Below are 18,865 nucleotides of genomic sequence, written 5' to 3'. Positions count from 1 at the left end.
CAACCAATGATTCTGACATTTTCTGATGAAGCTTCTAAGCTGTAAAAGTTTAAAGTTTAAGTTTTTATCTATATTATATTTCTTCCTATTTCTTCCAGTGACATCATATTATCTGTTATGGCTTTCATGTTGCTTAAAAACCATGCCATCAAAACGGGGCTCCGCTTCTATGACTCACACATGCCAAAAATTACTAGTAATAGTCACATCCAGTGGTCATTTCTCTTACCATACTTCACCTGCAAACCTCATCGCTGTTCAAATATGAATTTGAAGATCAAAACTCCAGCCTTCCCCCTCACTTGGGGTTAGTACCGCTATACCTGTGGCGCTCACAGGCCACCTGGCGGAGGATGTGGCCGAGAAGACGCGGTAAGCATGGAGGTAAAAATGGTAAAAATGGTAAAAATGAGTGCAGTGGAGGTCTGCCAACAGGATAATTCCTCGCAGATGTGACATATGGCCAGACCTACAGTGGATTGTACCCCTATACCCCAGCAGACCGCACACGGCGACACGCCACCTGCCGGAGGTAGCGCTGCTGCTCAGGAATCACAGGAGCAGCCGCGGTGTGGATCATGGATGTCTCCGGAAGCTGGAGTGCAGTACTGCACTGGGCCGCGAGGAGCAGACTCTCCACTTTGGCCTCCTCAATGTTTGATCGCCAGCTAACAACACCTTCATCCTCAATGATTTCTTTACAGTTTATGTAACAGTTTCTGTCAGAAACCTGGCTTCATGTCCATGAGTGCACCCCATTCTCCGAGCTCTTACCCCCAGATTGTGTGTACCTAAACTCACCACGAACCACCGGCAGGGGTGGACGACCAGCCTCTGTTTTTAAATCTATGCCACCAAGTAGTAACAAACCCATCCTCCAGCTTTGAACTACAGACATTTGTATTAAATGCTGATGCACCAGCACTGTGCGCTTTAGTCTATCGCATTCCAGAATTTAATAAGACTGTTAACGCTGAACTACGACCGCTTTTTAATAGCTTGTGATTTTAATGTCCACATATGCTGCGATTCCAACTAATTGGCCAAAGATTAATCTGGTCAATCGGTGGTTGGAGCAACGCACGAGAAGGGACACACACTGATCTTGTGTTGTCATTTAGATTAAATATAAGCATACAGGAAATCTCTGATACTGGCATCTTGGATCACTTTGCGGTGCTGTTCTCTGTCACACTGCCCGAAGCTTTTGATAAACTGTGCACCCCAGCTAAACAACCTGACTGCCTCTCGATTCGCAGATGCTTTTAATGACTCACTTCTTCACACAAGCCACCTTGGTGAGTTAAATGTAAACCAGTGGATCGCTGTCGATATGCTATGATTTTCTGGACAAAATAGCTCCATTCAGAAGTAAAAGTCCCAAACCAGCATTCGACTCATGGCTGAATGAAACCACACGTGCAGAGAGGAGATGGAAAAAAAGGCTGTCTGCAAGTGTCCCTCGAAATGCTAAGAAATAGTCTCGCTGAATATCAGAAAGCTGTTAAAGCTGCTAAATCACAGTTTTTATCCAATCTTGTATCAGTCCTAAACCACATTCTACCTCACCTTTAAAGAGGTGTTCCCGAACCGAGTTCGAGTTTAGACCAATCTCTAAACTCCCATTCCTGTCACACAAAAATATTTCAATCTGGTTTTAAAGCTCAGCACAGAAACGGCACCAGGCTCATCACCCGAGGTGACAGAGCCTTAGCAGTGGCAGGCCCATGGCTGTGGAACAGTCTGCCTCTTCAAGGCAGATCTGCTCGATCTGTAGAAGAGTTTAAAAGCAGACTCAAAACTCATTTGTTTTCCTTGTCTTTTAACACTGAATAGGCAGCTCACCTTGGCTTTTATCACTATCTCTTATGTGTTTTATCATGTATTTTGTTATTAGGGCCCGAGCACCGAATGGTGCAAGAGCCCTATTGAAACCCTTAGGATTATTTTTTAGGGCCTGAGCACCGAATGGTGCAAGAGCCCTATTGAAACCCTTAGGATTATTATTATTTATTTTTTTTTCTTTCCCCCCCTTAGATCGCATTTTGGGGGCCTTAACATGCCCAAAATCTCACCAAACTTGGTAGAAAAATTCATTCGCCCGAAAAAGTTTGAAACGCACATAGGAAAATGACTCTATAGCGCCCCCAACGCGTAGCCCCTTTGGCCAGTTTGACACAGGATTATGAAAATTGGCACACATATGTATCACCCCAAGACGCACAAAAAAGTCTCTTGGACCCCCCCCCAAACCCAACAGGAAGTCCGCCATGTGAAAGTTTGTGGCCATTTTTGGCGATGTGTGACCCTGCTGCAAAACTTTTCACGCCTCACATACTTCATCGGATTGAGCTGAAAGTCACCGTGTCCACTCAGGACACAATAGGGAATAGACGCATTCCAAAACTCTTACAAAAGTCTGACGGTGTGGCCGGGGCGTGGCCTCAAAGTTTGACCGTTTCAGAGGAAACAGGAAGTCGCTATAACTTCTTCGTTTTCTGTCCGATCTGTACCAAATGTCACATGTATGATCAGAGTCTGACCCTAAACACATCTATACAACAATATTGAGGCTTTGACAGAGCGCCACCTACTGGCTACACCAAATCTTGTGTTTTCATAGGTTTTTCTTCCTGCCCCCCTGGCCTGTTTTGAGTAGGCTCATGAAAATTGGCACACATGTGTATCACCCCAAGATGCATAAAAAGTCTCTTGGACCCCCCCTCCAAACCCAACAGGAAGTCCGCGATTTTGAAATTTCTATTAATTTTTGGCGATTTGTGACCCTGCTACAAAACTTTTCATGCCTCGCATACTTCATCCAATTGAGCTAAAACTCACTGTGTCAACTCAGGACACCATAGGGAATAGACGCATTCCAAAACTCTTACAAAAGTCTGACGGTGGGGTGGGGGGCGTGGCCTCAAAGTTGACCATTCGCCATTACAAAGGAACTCCCTGTATTTTTTGCCCTAACGCGTAGCCCCGCTGGCCAGTTTGACACAGGATCATGAAAATTAGCACACATGTGTATCACCCCAAGACGCACAAAAAAGTCTCTTGGACCCCCCCTCCAAACCCAACAGGAAGTCCACAATTTTTATTTTTATTGTAATTTTTGGCGATTTCTGACCCTGCTATAAAAGTTTTCACGCCTCGCATACTTCATGCAATTGAGCTGAAACTCACTGTGTCCACTCAAGACACCAAAGGGAATAGACGCATTCCAAAACTCTTTCAAAAGTACTACCGTGTGGCGGGGGTGTGGCCTCAAAGTTGACCATTCGCCATTGCAACGGAACTTGCTCTATTTTATGCAGTACTACCCATATACTTCATGCAATGTGGACACAATCTTACACTACTGCTATGGACCTGAGTCTGAACAAACATATATGCTAATAGGATTATACGGTCATAGCGCCACCTACTGGTAGCAGGAAAGTTTGGTTGTAAACAAAGGTTTGTTGTACATCTCTGCAAATGAGACGAAAAGAGAGCATAGGACAGGAGAGTATAGGAGACAAGAGCATAGGAGAGAAGACAGCGATGGCCCCGCGGATCGCAAGGTGCGCGAGGGTCCGCAATGCTGCTTGCAGCTTTAATTTTACTTTGATTTTAATATGTGATTGACTTTTGTGTACATCACTTTGGTCAATGAAAGTCGTTTTAAATGTGCTTTATAAATACATTTGACTTGACTTGATGTCAGAATTAGTTACACTGGAACTGTTTAAACTGCTGACAGGTATCGCCTTTGTGTTTGTCTTAGAAACATTTACTGAAGGCTGTGGCAACATCTGATATTTATCACATCAGGTCTCATGTTCGGGGGATGACGCGTACACTAATGAACCAAAGCCGCCAGACAACACATATAAACCCGGCGTTCCCTCTTCCAAGACATTCTGCTACCAGCTGCTGTGACTCTTCAGCCTCTTCTGAACATCACAACAAGGTAAAGCTTCATCACTGCATCTCTGATGTACAGAAACGATTTGATCTGCCTCTCTCAAGTGTTTTGTCTCCATACACGTAGAAGGAAAGCTGCAGCTACCCCTCAGTCCACTTAATGTGGAGCTTAACTCATTTTAAATGAATCTCTGTTGATGTCAGTGTTTGTTAGGATGCATTTTGTAATCTGGACATTGCATTGTCCTTTAGATGGCATCAGGTCTTCATTTCGTTGTGCTCGTCTGTGCGATGGGTGTGCTGTGGATCATGCCAAATGTAAGTGACGACTCCACATTTAAACTTGTGTTTTCATGTTTCATGACCAGCTGTAGGACAGCATTAGAGGAAGGGAATCCTGAACTCATTTCTAATGTTCTTTACACCCACAGGTCAGCTCGACATCAGGTTGGTGAACTTTTCTAAAATGTGACTGATTTAAGGATAACATGTTGGACAGGTTCTGTCCATATATGTGTTGTTTGTGCTTTAGACAGAAGGCAGATTTCTTGTGTGGATCTTAACTTTACCTCCAGCAGCTTCTGTGTCACATGTTCAGTCAGAGTGGGCTCACTGGAAACAATCATGGCTACAAGCAGAGAGGTCTGTGCAGCTAGCACAGTCAGAAAGACAGAAATCAGAAAAACAGTCAAAGCCTCCCGCAGTTTCTGAAAGGTGTCAGATCATTTACTGCTGCATGAAGAGACTATAGTTAAAGGTGTTGTAGGGTAACACAGCAGCCCTGACATAAATCATGCAGGATGTTGATGTGCTATTGTCATGTTGTAGAAACAATAATTTAATAATTTGTTGCTCTGTATTGTCATCTCTTCTTTAAGGTGGATGCAAATTCTGCCCTTCTGGTTGGAGCTTGCTTCTAGGTCGCTGTTACTTGTTTGACAAAACTGAAAGGGACTGGACGGATGCAGAGGTATTTGGACACCTCTGACACACTGATTGAGGAAGGACAAAACTGGAGGAGGAGAGTTAATACTAAATAAATAAAACTGGAAATCATAGAATTTTCAAAATAAGAAACCCCGAGTCAGAGCAGAGTCCTGATGGATGCAACCACTCATGTTGATCATCCCCCTCAGTTCTTCTTGTCTTGCTCCTCAGCTGTCCTGCCTTTCAAGAGGTGGAAATCTGGCCTCATTCCGAAGCCCTGACGAGTACATCACCCTGCGACAATTTGTCCTGAAAGCCACAGGCAAACATACTACTAGTTGGGTTGGAGGCCATGATGCAGTGAAGGTGAGAGTTTTATCAACAGAATTGCTTTCTGCTGTATTGAATATTTGATCACTATAGGTGTTATATGATCACTACTGTACTGCCTGTATGAATAGAAAAGGGGTACAAAAATAATGGTATTCTTCCAGGAGGGTGTGTGGCTGTGGAGTGATGGTTCAAAGCATGTTTTCACTGCCTGGGGCCAAGGAGAGCCTAATGATCTTGGAGGAGAAGACTGCATGGAGATCAACCGGGGAGGTACAAATGAATCGTGGTTCTCTAAGTTCGATCTCTATTTTTTTATAAAACAATAATCATTATTGATCAATGAATACCATGTCCAACTCATCCTAATCATATGGTGATGTGGCACTTAGCCAAGTAGGCTCCCCATAATCTCAAGCCTAATTTATTTGTCCAGTTTATCCAGATGAAAGCGCTACATCTGTTTTACAGACACCATTTCCTTATGCCAGTCATCAAATTTGGTGGATTTCCAGGCCAGTAGCAAACATTTTAGCTGTTCTCAGACAGGCATTCTCACACTTTTCCCTCTTGTTTAAACGCTCTCAAAGTTCACGCCATAGAAAAGTAAGCCCAGTATTATAGAATGAAACCAAAAATCAAAACCTGTTTCCAGTACGCATTCTGTACTGTACAGCAGACACTGCACAGAGGAGATTGACTTATACTAGTCTACAGCCAATCAGGATGCAGAACACAATGCACTGTTAAAAAAAAGTGCTAAAAAGGCAAAATAGCACAAAAAAAATGTGCAAAAATAGTAAGGCCATGAAGAGAGCAGGAGAGCAGGGATGGATTTTGGAGTTTGATCCCCTTGATGTTTGGGTGTGCCAGCAGGGGGCACAGTTTGTTCCCTGCCGCACACCTCTTTGCAACAAGAACGGTCTAGATTTGTTCCCATTTGTGCGAATGGAAGATCTGGGAAAAGAGAAGGCCACTTTATTGTGTCTTATGAGCATCTAGAGACAGTATGGCTGCACCTTCACCATCTGTGTGGTCTGTGTAAAGGATATTTTTTAGCTGGCACTTTGTCACTTTCTCAGCGTTAGCATCATGTTGTGTTGCTGTCATTGTTTACAGACAACGTCAATGATGCAAGTTGCACCCTCAAGAGACCCTCTGTTTGTGTCATAAATCCATAACTTTCACTACCTGTTCGGATGCATCTGGCATGAGGACCTTACATCCACACTGCTGATGTCACTTCCACCAGGATGTCAGGCCTCGATGACATCACTGCTGGAAGACGTATTAACAATTTTGATTCCCTTCATCTTCAAACAATAAATCTATTTCCTGCTCAGCAATCTGTTTCACACGTTTGTGTTGGTAAAGAAAATTTTTTAACACATTCTTACAATCTAATCACAACAGAAATGTTCACATGTTCACCACATTACGTTATGTTACTGTCCTTCATAACAAGTCAAAGGTTCACTTTGACTTATTGCCCAAATTATGATGCGGTATTGAATGCTAAAACTAACGCATGTCATCCAACTAGAAAATTAGCATCTCATGTGGTCCCCCCACAATCAGCCATTATCTTTTTTTCTTTTCAAAAAGTGTGTTTATTGATTTTCAGAAAAATAATCACACTACATCAAATAATACAGGTGCAAAACAAAGCTATTACATGGCAGGGCAGTATCATGCAGCATTAACACAGTCCTAAACATAACTCATCCTTAAGAGTTTTTGATGGTCCAAAAGTTAACTCAGTTATCCTGGACAGAAAATCATTAAGAAAAACAGACGAATAATCATTAGTTGATGCCTCCAATGCTTTCCTCCCCTCCAAGAACAGCATAAAAGATCTCCACAAAATGAGATATTTACCTTTTAACGTTACGTTAAAGTTCATTTCTCCACTGCAAGAGAGTCGGTTAGTCCTGCCAGCCAGACACTAATACTTGGTTTGGTGCTGGATTTCCAAGATTTAGCTATGGTGTATTTAGCTTGTAGCATGCAAGGATACAAGCAAACAATTTCCCCCTGGGATCAATAAAGTATTTCTGATTCTGATACACAGTTTGGCATCTATAACTAATTTAAACCTGTAATATTTCAAATCATATCTTTCACTTTACCATCCAAAGCCTGTTATCATGTGCCCTTTACCACATTAATAACACATGTCTGGGATATTGGGGTTAAATTTATTTAGCTTGAGTTGGTGTTACATATATTCTCATTATCCACTCATACTGAAGTAACAATATTTGAGATTTCAAGCAAATCTTCTGCCAGTCCTCAGATAAAATTACAGAATTTAAGTCCTCACGAGTATTGCGTAGAAATTTGATGTTAACCTCTGACCTACCTTGTCTTAAATCTTCAAATGATGTGAGAATGTTATTATTGAATAAATCTACAGTTTTACTTATTCCTTTGTCTGCATTATGGGGAGCATTATGAAGTGGGGCGGCCCAGTAGTACCATTGGAGGTTTGGGACTTTAAGCCTCCTCCATCATAGTGGGAGATAAAGCATGGAGTCTTGCTCGATTGTTATTCCAAATAAAATTACAAAATCATCTTTGAGAAAAATGAGTAGGAGATTTGATTCATTATAATTAGCCTCTACTAGATCGTCAACGTAATTCTGATACCCAGATAGGTGAAGCTTTTTCTAACTATTTTGAATGGTGATTGAATGCTTAAGGAAAAGAATAGCTGATTTTGATTCATTAATTCCGTAACCAGAAAGCTTATTGAAAGAGCTAATTGCATTGAGCAAATGATGTAGTGATTGTTCCAAGTGGGATAAAAAAATTACAATACCATCTGCGAATAAGCCTATTTTGTTGTAAATTTCATGTATTTTAATGCCAGTAATATTCTTATTGGTCCTAATGGCAATAGCCAAGGGCTCAATTCCCAGCACAAACAGTGGAGGTGAAAGAGGACAGCCCTGGCGCGTGCCTCTTGAGAGTTTATGGTCCTTACAGGATTTGTTCAGCAGGATTTGAAGCCTAAATACACAAAGAAGTGGAGAGCTAATGCTAAGCTAACTACAGCAGTCACATGACTGCAACATCACCACCACCGCTCTGTTTACCGGACCTCTTCTACAGTACAAACAGCTTGATGATGTTTGATGACATTGTTTGTAGTCCCATTTAGCCACTTGTTAGCATGTAGCGTTTTTCAGACAGTAAACAATCATCATGGTGATTTATGAGTGCTGCTGTATCTCTGTAAGTTAAACTGACCTGGTTAATGTAACATGCAGCTTGTTTGGTGGAGTGTGGACACATCAGAGATAATGGAGTTTTTCCCAGTGCAGGAGAGACAGCAGGGACAAATATTGTCTGTTGTTTGTTTGCCTGAACATGGACTAAACCTGCACACACACCCGCAGTCTGCCCACAGTTACTGACGTAGCCACTCCGTCACACCCAGCTGACACATGACCGCACCAGGTGGATGCTGCTATGACAGGTGGTGGTTCAGCGTTCCTCGTTAGTATAGTGGATAGTATCTCCGCCTGTCATGTGGAAGACCGGGGTTCGATTCCCCAACAGGGAGAAAGACTTTTACCACTAGATAAGATGATACTGACCCCAGAGGAACATGAAGTCATTGCAGCAGCATAACAATAGATAAAGTAAAAATAAAGATGATACAGAACAACCATAAGATATGCAGATATACATGTAAGTCTGTTCCGGTTGGCCAGCAGGTGGTGCAGAGGCACGGTTGATTTGGTTGGAGTGACAGCTCCCATGCTGCACTTTTCTTCAGTGACACCATAGTTGCTGAGAGAAGTTTGTGCAGGGCGCCATATTGCTTTCAGAAGTTTGATTCCTCTGAAAGGTAAGCAGCACTTTATGATGTTTTTTTATGTGAAGGTAGTGATTGTGCATGGCTCCTTGGGAGCTCACTGTAAAAATGTATATTTATGAGGCTGAGTTCTGTTTCTGACAGAAGTTTGATTCTTCTGAAAGGACTGTGTTTGGAGCATCTGTTAAAGTACATGGAAAGGTCTCAGTCGCAATCTAAGAACCCAAGTCCGCTGTCTCTGTCCCTCCCATATCTGCCCCCATCACGACTAAACACAACACAGACTCAACACCCAGACCAAGACCCAACACAGACCACTCTTAGAACACAGAGACTCTTAGAACACAGACCACTCTTAGAACACAGACAGAAGTATGAATTATATATGATTAAAATAAAAAAACAATTGAATGCAAATAAATGATTTTGTGGAATTTAAATCAAACCTAAAAACACCAGAATCAGCAAATCACATGTTTGCATTACAGTGGTCCCTCCTATAACCAGTTCACCTCTCACCTTGTTTTTCTCTTACAGCTCATTGAGTTCTGGTCCGGATAGTCCGTAGACCAGTGTCAGTCCATCTCCAGAATGCAGAATGCTGCTGAAAACAGGTTTGATCTTTGGTTTCATTCTGTAATACTGGACTTATTTCCTACGAAGGTTTGAACTCTGACAGTGTTTAAACAGAGAGAACGGAGTTTAAAGTGTGCAGTGAGGGGTTCACAGCCTTAAAGGTACGGTAGGAGATTTCATTCTGATGTACTTTTGGTTAAATTAGTGTAACTTCTCTTTACAGTCTGATTAGTTCGGCAGTTTCACTTTTAAACGAAGAATATTAATGAAGATGTGTTAAAGCACCAGAGCTACTGTCATTTAAAACTGAACAATTTATCAGTGTCGTGCATTCACATAACCTTTATTAATACCCATGGAGTCATTGGGTTGTGTGAGCAGCATATACAAGAAGTGACAGTAAACACAATGCATGTGTTGATTTTCTGTGTCCTCTTCACAGATACTGTGTGTACTACTATACTGCAGCATTTTCTGAGCCAGTCATCTACAACGTTACTAACACAGCCACAACTGTTATTTTGTATGTAATTCAGTGATACAATGATTCTGTACATGGTTGGAAACCTTCAGCTGTAATAGAAACAGTAGTGCTTTTTATATTGTTAGAATAGAAATGTAACTGTGCCCTGACAGATTTTTTTTTCTTCCTTTCAGCTCTTGGAAAACTCTTCAGATCGACGCTGGATACACCTACACACATATTCTATATAAATAACTTTAAACACATTAACACCTACAGACACATGTTCTATATAAATTACATTAAACACATTAACACCTACACACACCACATATTCTATATAAATAACACATAGCTATACATACATATACACACACAGTACATATACACAACTCTGTCTACCTACTTCACAGGACAATGCCGCGGAAGGGGAAGAGGTCCCAGGCCCAAACGGTGCGCTGGAGGCGGCTGGACCTGGCAGATCCTGGACCACCAGAGGTCGCAGCCAGAGACTCTCCTGCTGCACAGGTAAATGTTCTTATGTCAGTGTCCCTATTTAAAGTCAAGAAGTGATTAATGCTTCTTCTGTTGTAATATGTTATGATATGCCAATGTTCAGTCAGGTGGTCTTTCAGTAGTCGTAAAGTTGAAATGCTCTGCTCTCAGACGGCCCTGAGGCCTCCACCACCAACACAGTTGCAGAGAATGGATGCTGCACCCTCCTGCTCCGTTCTCCAACTGCAGATGTATGTATTTGCATCTTCCACTCGATTAGTCATGAAATTCTCCTCAGTTTAACAGATCTTAGTACATTCTGTCTCATTCACTGACTGAAGTGAATGAGACAGAATGTACTCCTCACTTCTTTGCATAGTTTATTTAGCTTGCATTGTTTCCATCTTGACAGACATTCCGTCATGGTTTTGGTTATTTACATGTACACAATATGCACGACAGGAGTTAAAGTTACATGTGACTTATTTGCTATCAGATGCTTGAAACACCTCCACCCCCAAACCGTTTTGGCCGTCCTCATCACACTGTTCAGCTTAAATCTCCCATATTTTAATAAGTTTGTTCCTGTATTATTATTCCATCTGTTTAAAATATATTAAATGAATCTTTTCACTTCTTTCAGAAATCAACTGAGGTTATGAGGACGATGGCATGTGCCTCAGAGGCTGCAACACCAATTCACACCAGTAAGAGTTATAGGTTATACTGTATGTGTGGATGCTCTCATTCTTGGCGGTCTTCAAAACACCATCCTTAAGTCCAGTTGCCTCAATTCTAAACTCTTGTAAATATTATAGGACTATTATAATTTCATGTCAACATGTCGATCTCAACCAACAACTGTCTGGATAATGGGGAACAGCTACATCCGACGTGGTGGCGAGAGAGCTGCAGCCACAGTGGGAAACGCCCTTGGGGTCAACAGGACCACCATCTACTGGCTTGGGTGTGGTGGTCTCAGGTGAGTAATTTCCTCCCCTTCTTCTCCAGGTCCCTACGAGGAAGAGCAGTTCCAGACGTCCTCCTCATCCACTGTGGCGGGTTCTTAAGTGTCAGGCTTGTCGCAGCGATGAAGGAGGACCTGCACCGCCTCCACCTGCAGCATCCAGCTATGAAAATCATCTTCTCAGGGCTCACTCAGAGGTGCAGGTGGAGGGGTGTTGCCAGTCCTGGTAACATAGACAAGGCCCGCAGGTTCGTGAACAGTGTTATGGCTGCATATGTCTGTTCAGTTGGTGCACACTTTGTGCATCACACTGACGTAAAGTATGACTCCAGGGCTGTTTTTGCGAGATGGCGGACGATAGGGGACATGACATTTTTTTAAAGAGTTTGGCCACGGCCATTAAAGCCCAACTTCAACAGCAGGAAGTGTTCTGTCTGCCAGTTTGCCTGCAGTTTAACTTGAGTCAAAGGACTTTCAGGCCTCAAAACAGCCCACAGTGTCATATTTTTTAGCCATAACGCATTCATTTCTGTTTACCAGTTGTGCTCTTCCTCACTCCCACACTCTCCCCATTCCCTCTGTCCTTCTCTCATACAACACTAGCCATAACACTCATATATGCATACACTGTTTTTGTTCATTGTTATATATGTTAGGTGTGGTGGCTGCGTGTTCTTATGTATGTGTTCAGGATGTTTTAGGTGGACATGGTAAATGCAGAGGAAAGACAGGAGAACCCCGATCTGGCCTTAGACAGCTGGTTGGAGCCTGCATAAACGGGGCACGGCCGGTTGAATGAGGTCCGACAGATCAGGCTTTTCTCCCGTCGACACCTGTTGTGTTCAGGTCTGGGTCATATGTTCAGATGTGTTCTCATGTATTTATGTGCTGCACTAACCCAGTTTTCAGAATGTTGAAGATGTTTTAGGTTTCTGGGTGTTCTGGGAGAGTGAGACAAAGAGAGAAGAAAGTGAGGTAAATGTGAAGTTATTTTATGTTTGTGTTTTATTAGACAATGCTGTTCCTTGTACTCGTTAACTTGATTCCAGTTTTGATGTTTTATTCAGTCCCAGAGGAGGCTTCTCAGATGGATCGTCACAGTTTGTTAAAGGGGAAAACATAAAGATAAGTATTTTATATTAAAAGTTATTCACCAGATCACTTACACAGAACAGTGCACTGATGCAATTGTTTGTTTTGTCTTTGCTGAACAGGAAGCTGACCAGATTGAATCATTTGACTTTTTCTGCTACAGAAAAGTTTTTCAACTGTAATTTTACAGCTACAGATCCTGCAGAATCAAATCACTGAAGCTGTATAAAAGTACATGCATCAACACTGGTAATATGAGCTGTTTTGACCTGCACAGGGATCTATGCTAAGCTATTAGCATGAAGAAGAAACTAGCTTAACTTACAGTTGCTGGAGCTCTCTCAGAATGGTCTGCTCTCTCCCTCTGTCTGCAGCAGAATGAGCTGCTGCACTGTCTTTCCCTCCACCTGGCCCCTGCCTCTCCCCCGGCCAGATGTCCTGCCTGTCCCCTTTGAGAGGGGGGCCTGTCTGCACTGTGGGACTCTCTGTCCTCTGGGTCCTAGAGACCCTGTAGGGATCCAAACATGATTTCCAGCACTAACTCAGCAATTCTGTGACACACCTCAGGCCTCCTTCCAATGAAGAAAACCTGATTTACCGTATTTCCAGCAATTTCTCAGCAATACTTTGACACACAGGCACCAAATTCACAGGACTCAATCACAGGAATATACATGTACATACAGTACAATATACATACAGCCTTATACATGTGTGCCAAGTTTGAAGGATTTTTTTAGGCCTGAATATCACCTAACTTGCTGCTGATGAGTCTGTGGTTGCCAGTGCCATTTTGTTTGCTGTTGTGTACTGGGGCAGCAGACTGAAAGCAGTGGACACAAACAGACTCAATAAACTGATCAGAAGGACATGATGGTCTGCTGTGGGTCATGTCTTTGTTCTGCACATGTACAGATAACATCACCAGTGTTACACAAACACATCATGTGCTGCTTGACTTGTTCCATTCATGGTAGGAAAGCATGTGGAAGTCACACATGTCAAATCTGTGCTAGTCTCCCTTCATTCAGCCCATATGAAGACAAAGAGTCTGCAGGTCCAGGAAGTTATAATTAACTATCATTAAATAACAAGAACTTATGATGCAGCCAGCACATTTATACCATGAAGACCCCTTTAAAATAATAAACCTCAGAAACTGGTGTTTTCATCTGCCAAAAAGTGACTGTGGCCCCACAGTAAGTCCAGGGCTTATTTCTGCCTCAAACTTGATTTCATTGTGGTCTGTGATATTTAACAGATTATTGTTGAATCCAGGAACACTTCAGACCGGTGCTGTAGGTGGACTGACTTGCAGCCACCCTTTGAAATATCTTAGAAATAAAGGTGAGGTTGGAGATCACAGCAGTTTAAAAGCCTGTGGTACTTAATCTGTTGCCAGAGACAGGTTGATCTGGCCACACTTGTGTGAAATCAGCCTGTCTAGTGTAGGGTGAAAGAATTGATTCTGCAGTGTGTGTTCAGATATATAGGAGTGTGTCCCTAACATGAAGTATTCATGTTTAAATGTGTTTATCACTTAATAATGTGATTTTCATAAGTGTTTATGTGTTAGGAAGTTTTATAGAAAATCAAAGTAATTCGAGGATACTGAATGTATTAAGAAGTAATTTCATAGTGTGTCATATAACTTTGTTTTCTGCAGTTCAGGCTGTGGCAGATGAGATCAGTTGTTTTTCTGCTCTCTGGAGCTCCGGTTGGTACGAGATGGTCATAAATTCAGACTAAGGACAGCAGCACCTCTAACCTGATAAAAGCCAGATTCTAAAGGAATGTGTTTTTCTGAGTGCCCGTGTTATGGTCATCCCTAGATCGGACTCACAACCTATGAGATTTGAGGAATTGGAGTTTTACCTTATTAGGGAATAAACACTAATAGTCTATTCACTGTATGACCCAGGGTCTGCAGGGGGATAGTAGATGCCCCTGTGGGCCGGCAGGCAGGAACGCCCATGGGGTATATCAATGTGTGAATTCCATGTCCAGTTGTTGTTGCGTTGCTCGTTGTTGCTGTGGGTTGTTTGTTTTTGTTGGTTGTCCTGTTCTTGTGTTGTTCTTCTTTGGTTCTTTGTGGTCAACAACCCAGAGCTCTGTGACTCAGAATCTGCCTCATTGTTCAATAAATTGTAATCTTGAGACCAGAATTTATCCGCTCCTTCCTCATAAACCAACTCGGGAGGAGAAGAAACAAGGGGAATTGACCGTTTTTGACCTCCCCATTTTTTCCAGAGTTTCTCACTAATATTGCTTTATTTTTACAGACCAGACTGGAGCTCTGCCAAGCAATTACTGGGAGATTTCAATTTCCTTAGGCGTCTGACAGACTATGACAAGGATAATAGCAAACCTCAGATCCTGCTGAAGCTGCAAAAATACATCAACAACTCTGAGTTCCTACCTGAGAAGGTCTGTTTGAATTTCATGTCCAACATTCGGACATGATCTATCGGATCTATCAACAGAACTTCTCTTATCTTTTTTTTACTTTAAGTAAAAAAGATTAGAGTTCAGACACTTGGCAGTTTTGTAGTAAATGTCATAATGTCAGTATTGGAATGGCAATGTAATTTATATCCTTTATCCACTGTACTGTAGGCCAGTGGTCCCCAACCACGGGACGGGGACCGGTACCGGTCCGTGGGTCATTTGGTACCGGGCCGCACAGAAAGACTGAGCAAAAAATATATTATTCATTATCTGAGTCTGACAGCTGTTTCATTTATAAATCGATCAGATTCATCGCCTGTGCCTTTAAGCACCTGCCCAGACGCTTGTCCGGTCACGGGATACGGAACCCCAAAATAAGCCCACAAGCAGCAACCTGAATAAAAAAACAAAGTCTTTGGAGAGCTTCTTCGGAAAGGGGAAAAGGCCCTAACGAGGAGACAGAAGAAGAGGAGCCTGCCCCTTCAAGAAAAAGAAAACCCGCATTTAAAAGACTATATCAGGAGTCCTATTTAAAAATACGGATTTGATTGCAACAGGTGATTCTCACACACCAAGTCGCTCTGAGTGCTATGTGGCGACCAGACTCGCAAATGAACGAAAGCCTTCAAAAAATGCGAGACCGAGCACCCTGCATTAAAAGACAAGCATGGAAGAAAACGTGAACAAGAACGACTGAAGCAGTTAATGACGGCCCAAACAAAATTACGGAGTGGACTGGACATAAGAACACACACTTCGGGTGTCATGTCTCCCATTATCCCTAGATGGGACCGCCTCATTGCTGAGAAAGCTCAAAGGCTCCCACTAATTAAGCATAAGAGTAAGTTGTCTCTTTATGCACTTTTTTTTCTGTGCCGGTCCGTGAAAGTATTGTTTTACATGATACCGGTCCGTGGTGCAAAAAAGGTTGGGGACCGCTGCTGTAGGCTATGTAGATTTAATGATATATATTCTGAAAAAATAGATGGAATTTGACACAGTTTGTTTCAGTGTGCTGGGTGTAATACTTTATCATGTGCTGCTTTTAGGTGGAGAAGGTGTCCAAAGCTTACGGGTCGTTGTGCATGTGGGTCATAGCCTGGATCTTTACTCCAAAGAAAAGAAAACGTGGTTTAAAGCACAGGCAGTCATAAAGAGGCAGTTTATATTACTGATACACATGCACATTGCAATATTTCTTCACAGTCTGCTGTCTGTTCCTTTGTCACTTTGGCTATTCATCTGCCCTGCACCGCTCTGTGTGACTGGTCTGCATACTCTTCTCCCGCTACCCTTACCTACGCAGGCAGAGCTGGATACAACCAAGAAAACACTAAGGGAAAAGCAACAACAACTTAAGGAGGTGGAGGGTCAGATGAAGGACCTACAAAATGGCTCTGACACAGGCTCGACTGGACAGAGCAGGGAAACTGACTTCTGCTCTGGGGGACAGCAGATACGCTGGGAAAAAAATGTTGCAAATCTTGAGCAGGACATCAACAGTGTTGTGGGAAATGTATGCATTGCAGCTGCCTGCATTGCCTACTATGGAGCCTTCACTTCCCACCATAGACAGCTGGTAGGTACAGTGTGATGGGATGGTTTAAAACCTTTAGGGCCTCTGTGATAAAGTGTGCAGCTGGTATGGCCAATGTGAGCCTGGTCTAGAGTTTTTTTTTAGAAACATATTGTGAAAAAGCAGTAACAGCTAATACCATATACCCTGTTTACTCTTGTTCCCCAGTGGATTAAGCAGTGTCAGAAGCTAAACATACCCATCAGTTCCCCCTTCAGCCTGATCGACTTTCTGAGTGATCCATATGACATCCTCCAGTGGAACACTGAAGGGTTGCCCTGTGACACTGTATCTACAGAGAATGGAATCCTGGTAACCAAAGACCGTCGCTGGCCTCTTATGATCGACCCACAGGATCAGGTGGCGTAAATTAATTCAGAGGACATATGTATTCTATGAAAATAGAACCTCCTTTCAGACACAGTCAGAGACAAAGTCACAGACTGGCCTCCGCCCCAGCATACCTAACGCAACAATACCAAGCTTCCCTTCATACAGTAGAAAGGACACCAACCAGCTCGTTCAGCATTGCAAATTTGCACTAAATTAAGATATTTTCACTGCTTCTTTATTGTGTTTCCATGTCTGATCATGTTTCCTTGAATGCTGTAGGTAATACACTTGGCATCAGCAAGTGTGCACCAGAGACAGTTAGGTCACTATGGAGTCTTGGAATTCACATTCAACAAACCTTTGCTCACAAAATCCCAAACGGCTATCAACTATAATAGGTATTTATGTGCTTTCCAAGAAGCACACGTTTGGAATAAAAACAGTATCGCACACAAGAACCTTTGTGAATCCTTCTGCCATTGAAGCTACATATTGGGCAGTATAATGAACGCCTGGCATCAAACCATGTTTCTGCAGACATTAAATCACCTGCCAGCTACACCTGTGTGCAATGCCCTTTTGTTCAACACCAGCCAGGAGAGCAGAAGGACCCTGTGAATGCAAGGGTTTACTCCAGTGTTTATTCAAACCAGGGGTTGCATGGTGACTGTAACGGCCGAATAAGTCTGAGGAGCGTTTTTGTTAGACAGAAAAAACAAAGGCTCTGATGATGCAGAGGGACATGACAGTTAAATCTTCATAAATTAATTAGTGTTTCATTAGAATTGTAGTGTGTGTGATCCTGGCTTCGATGAATGTAAAATGTGTCTTTTGGCATGTACATTTTTTTCTGTTTTCCAGAAATGTATTAAAGTTACAATCATCAATTTCACTGTGACTGAGTCTGGCCTGGAGGACCAACTGCTCAGGTAGACACAAGACAGATATTGAATTCTAACCAAACTTTAAGACTCACATTCACAACTTTACCCTTTTCCTTCTCTTTTCCCCCCTTTCTTCTCCTTTCTCTACCTCCAAAACCCTTGAAAATTACAATTACCCTGCAACTTGTTTCTCTCTTTAAAGTGATGTGGTGCGTCTTGAGAGTCCACATCTTGAGGAACAGAGCAATAAGCTGATTGTTCGCATCAACGCTGACCGCAATCAGCTGAAAGATATCGAGGACCGCATTGTTGAGCTTCTCTCTAACTCTAAGGGGAATATACTTGACAATGAGGAGCTCGTTCAGACTCTCCAGGAGTCAAAGGTGGGGATCTGGCAGAGATCATACGTGTCATCATTTTCAACTTTCTGATCGTTTTCCTAATTGTAATTGAAACTTTTGTTGTTCTTGTTCTAGTTGTCATGCTCCTCTTTCACTTCTTTTGTCTGTTTTTTCTCCACTATCTCCAGGTGACATCAGAGGCCATAAAGCATCACCTGAAGGAGGCAGAGGGGGACTCCTTCCTTGTGTATCTTGGGGAGTCCACACAGGCGTGGAGTGGCTTCCCCAGGATACAGTCGGAAGTAGAGCTTGCGGTTGATGATTTGGTCTCAGTTCTAGAATGATTGCTGCTGGGAGTTTGAGCAGACAGCTGTTTACAGGGTCTAAGTTGGAATAAAGATTAATCCTGTAAATGCAAACATCCAATCTACTGAAGTTCAAAGATGTGGGCTCGTCCGGGATTTGAACACAGGACCTGTGAGGAACTGGAACCACTTCTTCATCTGAACCATGGGGATGCCAATTTATAACACCTGAAACCACCTCCACTGTCTGCACACACAGGAAGTTCACCCTGAATCAATGCTCTCTGTTTCAGTTAACCTGTCTGCACAGAATTATTCTCTGTAACAACATGTAGAGCCCGGATAGCTCAGGCTAATTTTCATATCTGTCCAATGAGAGACAATTATCAGAGG

General features: G+C 42.6%; 1 protein-coding gene across 1 annotated transcript; it reads left to right on the top strand.

The window, feature by feature from the left end:
* The first annotated feature begins 3,919 nt into the window (after positions 1-3,919).
* LOC114430890 (galactose-specific lectin nattectin-like) lies at positions 3,920-5,779 on the top strand. The gene is made up of 7 exons (XM_028398709.1): positions 3,920-3,958; positions 4,165-4,230; positions 4,344-4,359; positions 4,791-4,882; positions 5,071-5,205; positions 5,334-5,442; positions 5,760-5,779. The coding sequence occupies exons 2-7, from the start codon at positions 4,165-4,167 to the stop codon at positions 5,777-5,779; spliced, it is 438 nt and encodes a 145-aa protein (XP_028254510.1). The 5' UTR covers positions 3,920-3,958.
* Positions 5,780-18,865: the final 13,086 nt, after the last annotated feature.

This window comes from Parambassis ranga, unplaced genomic scaffold (genome assembly GCF_900634625.1).
Source record: "Parambassis ranga unplaced genomic scaffold, fParRan2.1 scaffold_31_arrow_ctg1, whole genome shotgun sequence".
In the NCBI taxonomy this organism is placed as follows: domain Eukaryota; kingdom Metazoa; phylum Chordata; class Actinopteri; family Ambassidae; genus Parambassis; species Parambassis ranga.
The sequence above is the reverse complement of the archived record's forward strand: the minus strand, read 5'-3'. Positions and strand labels throughout refer to the sequence as shown.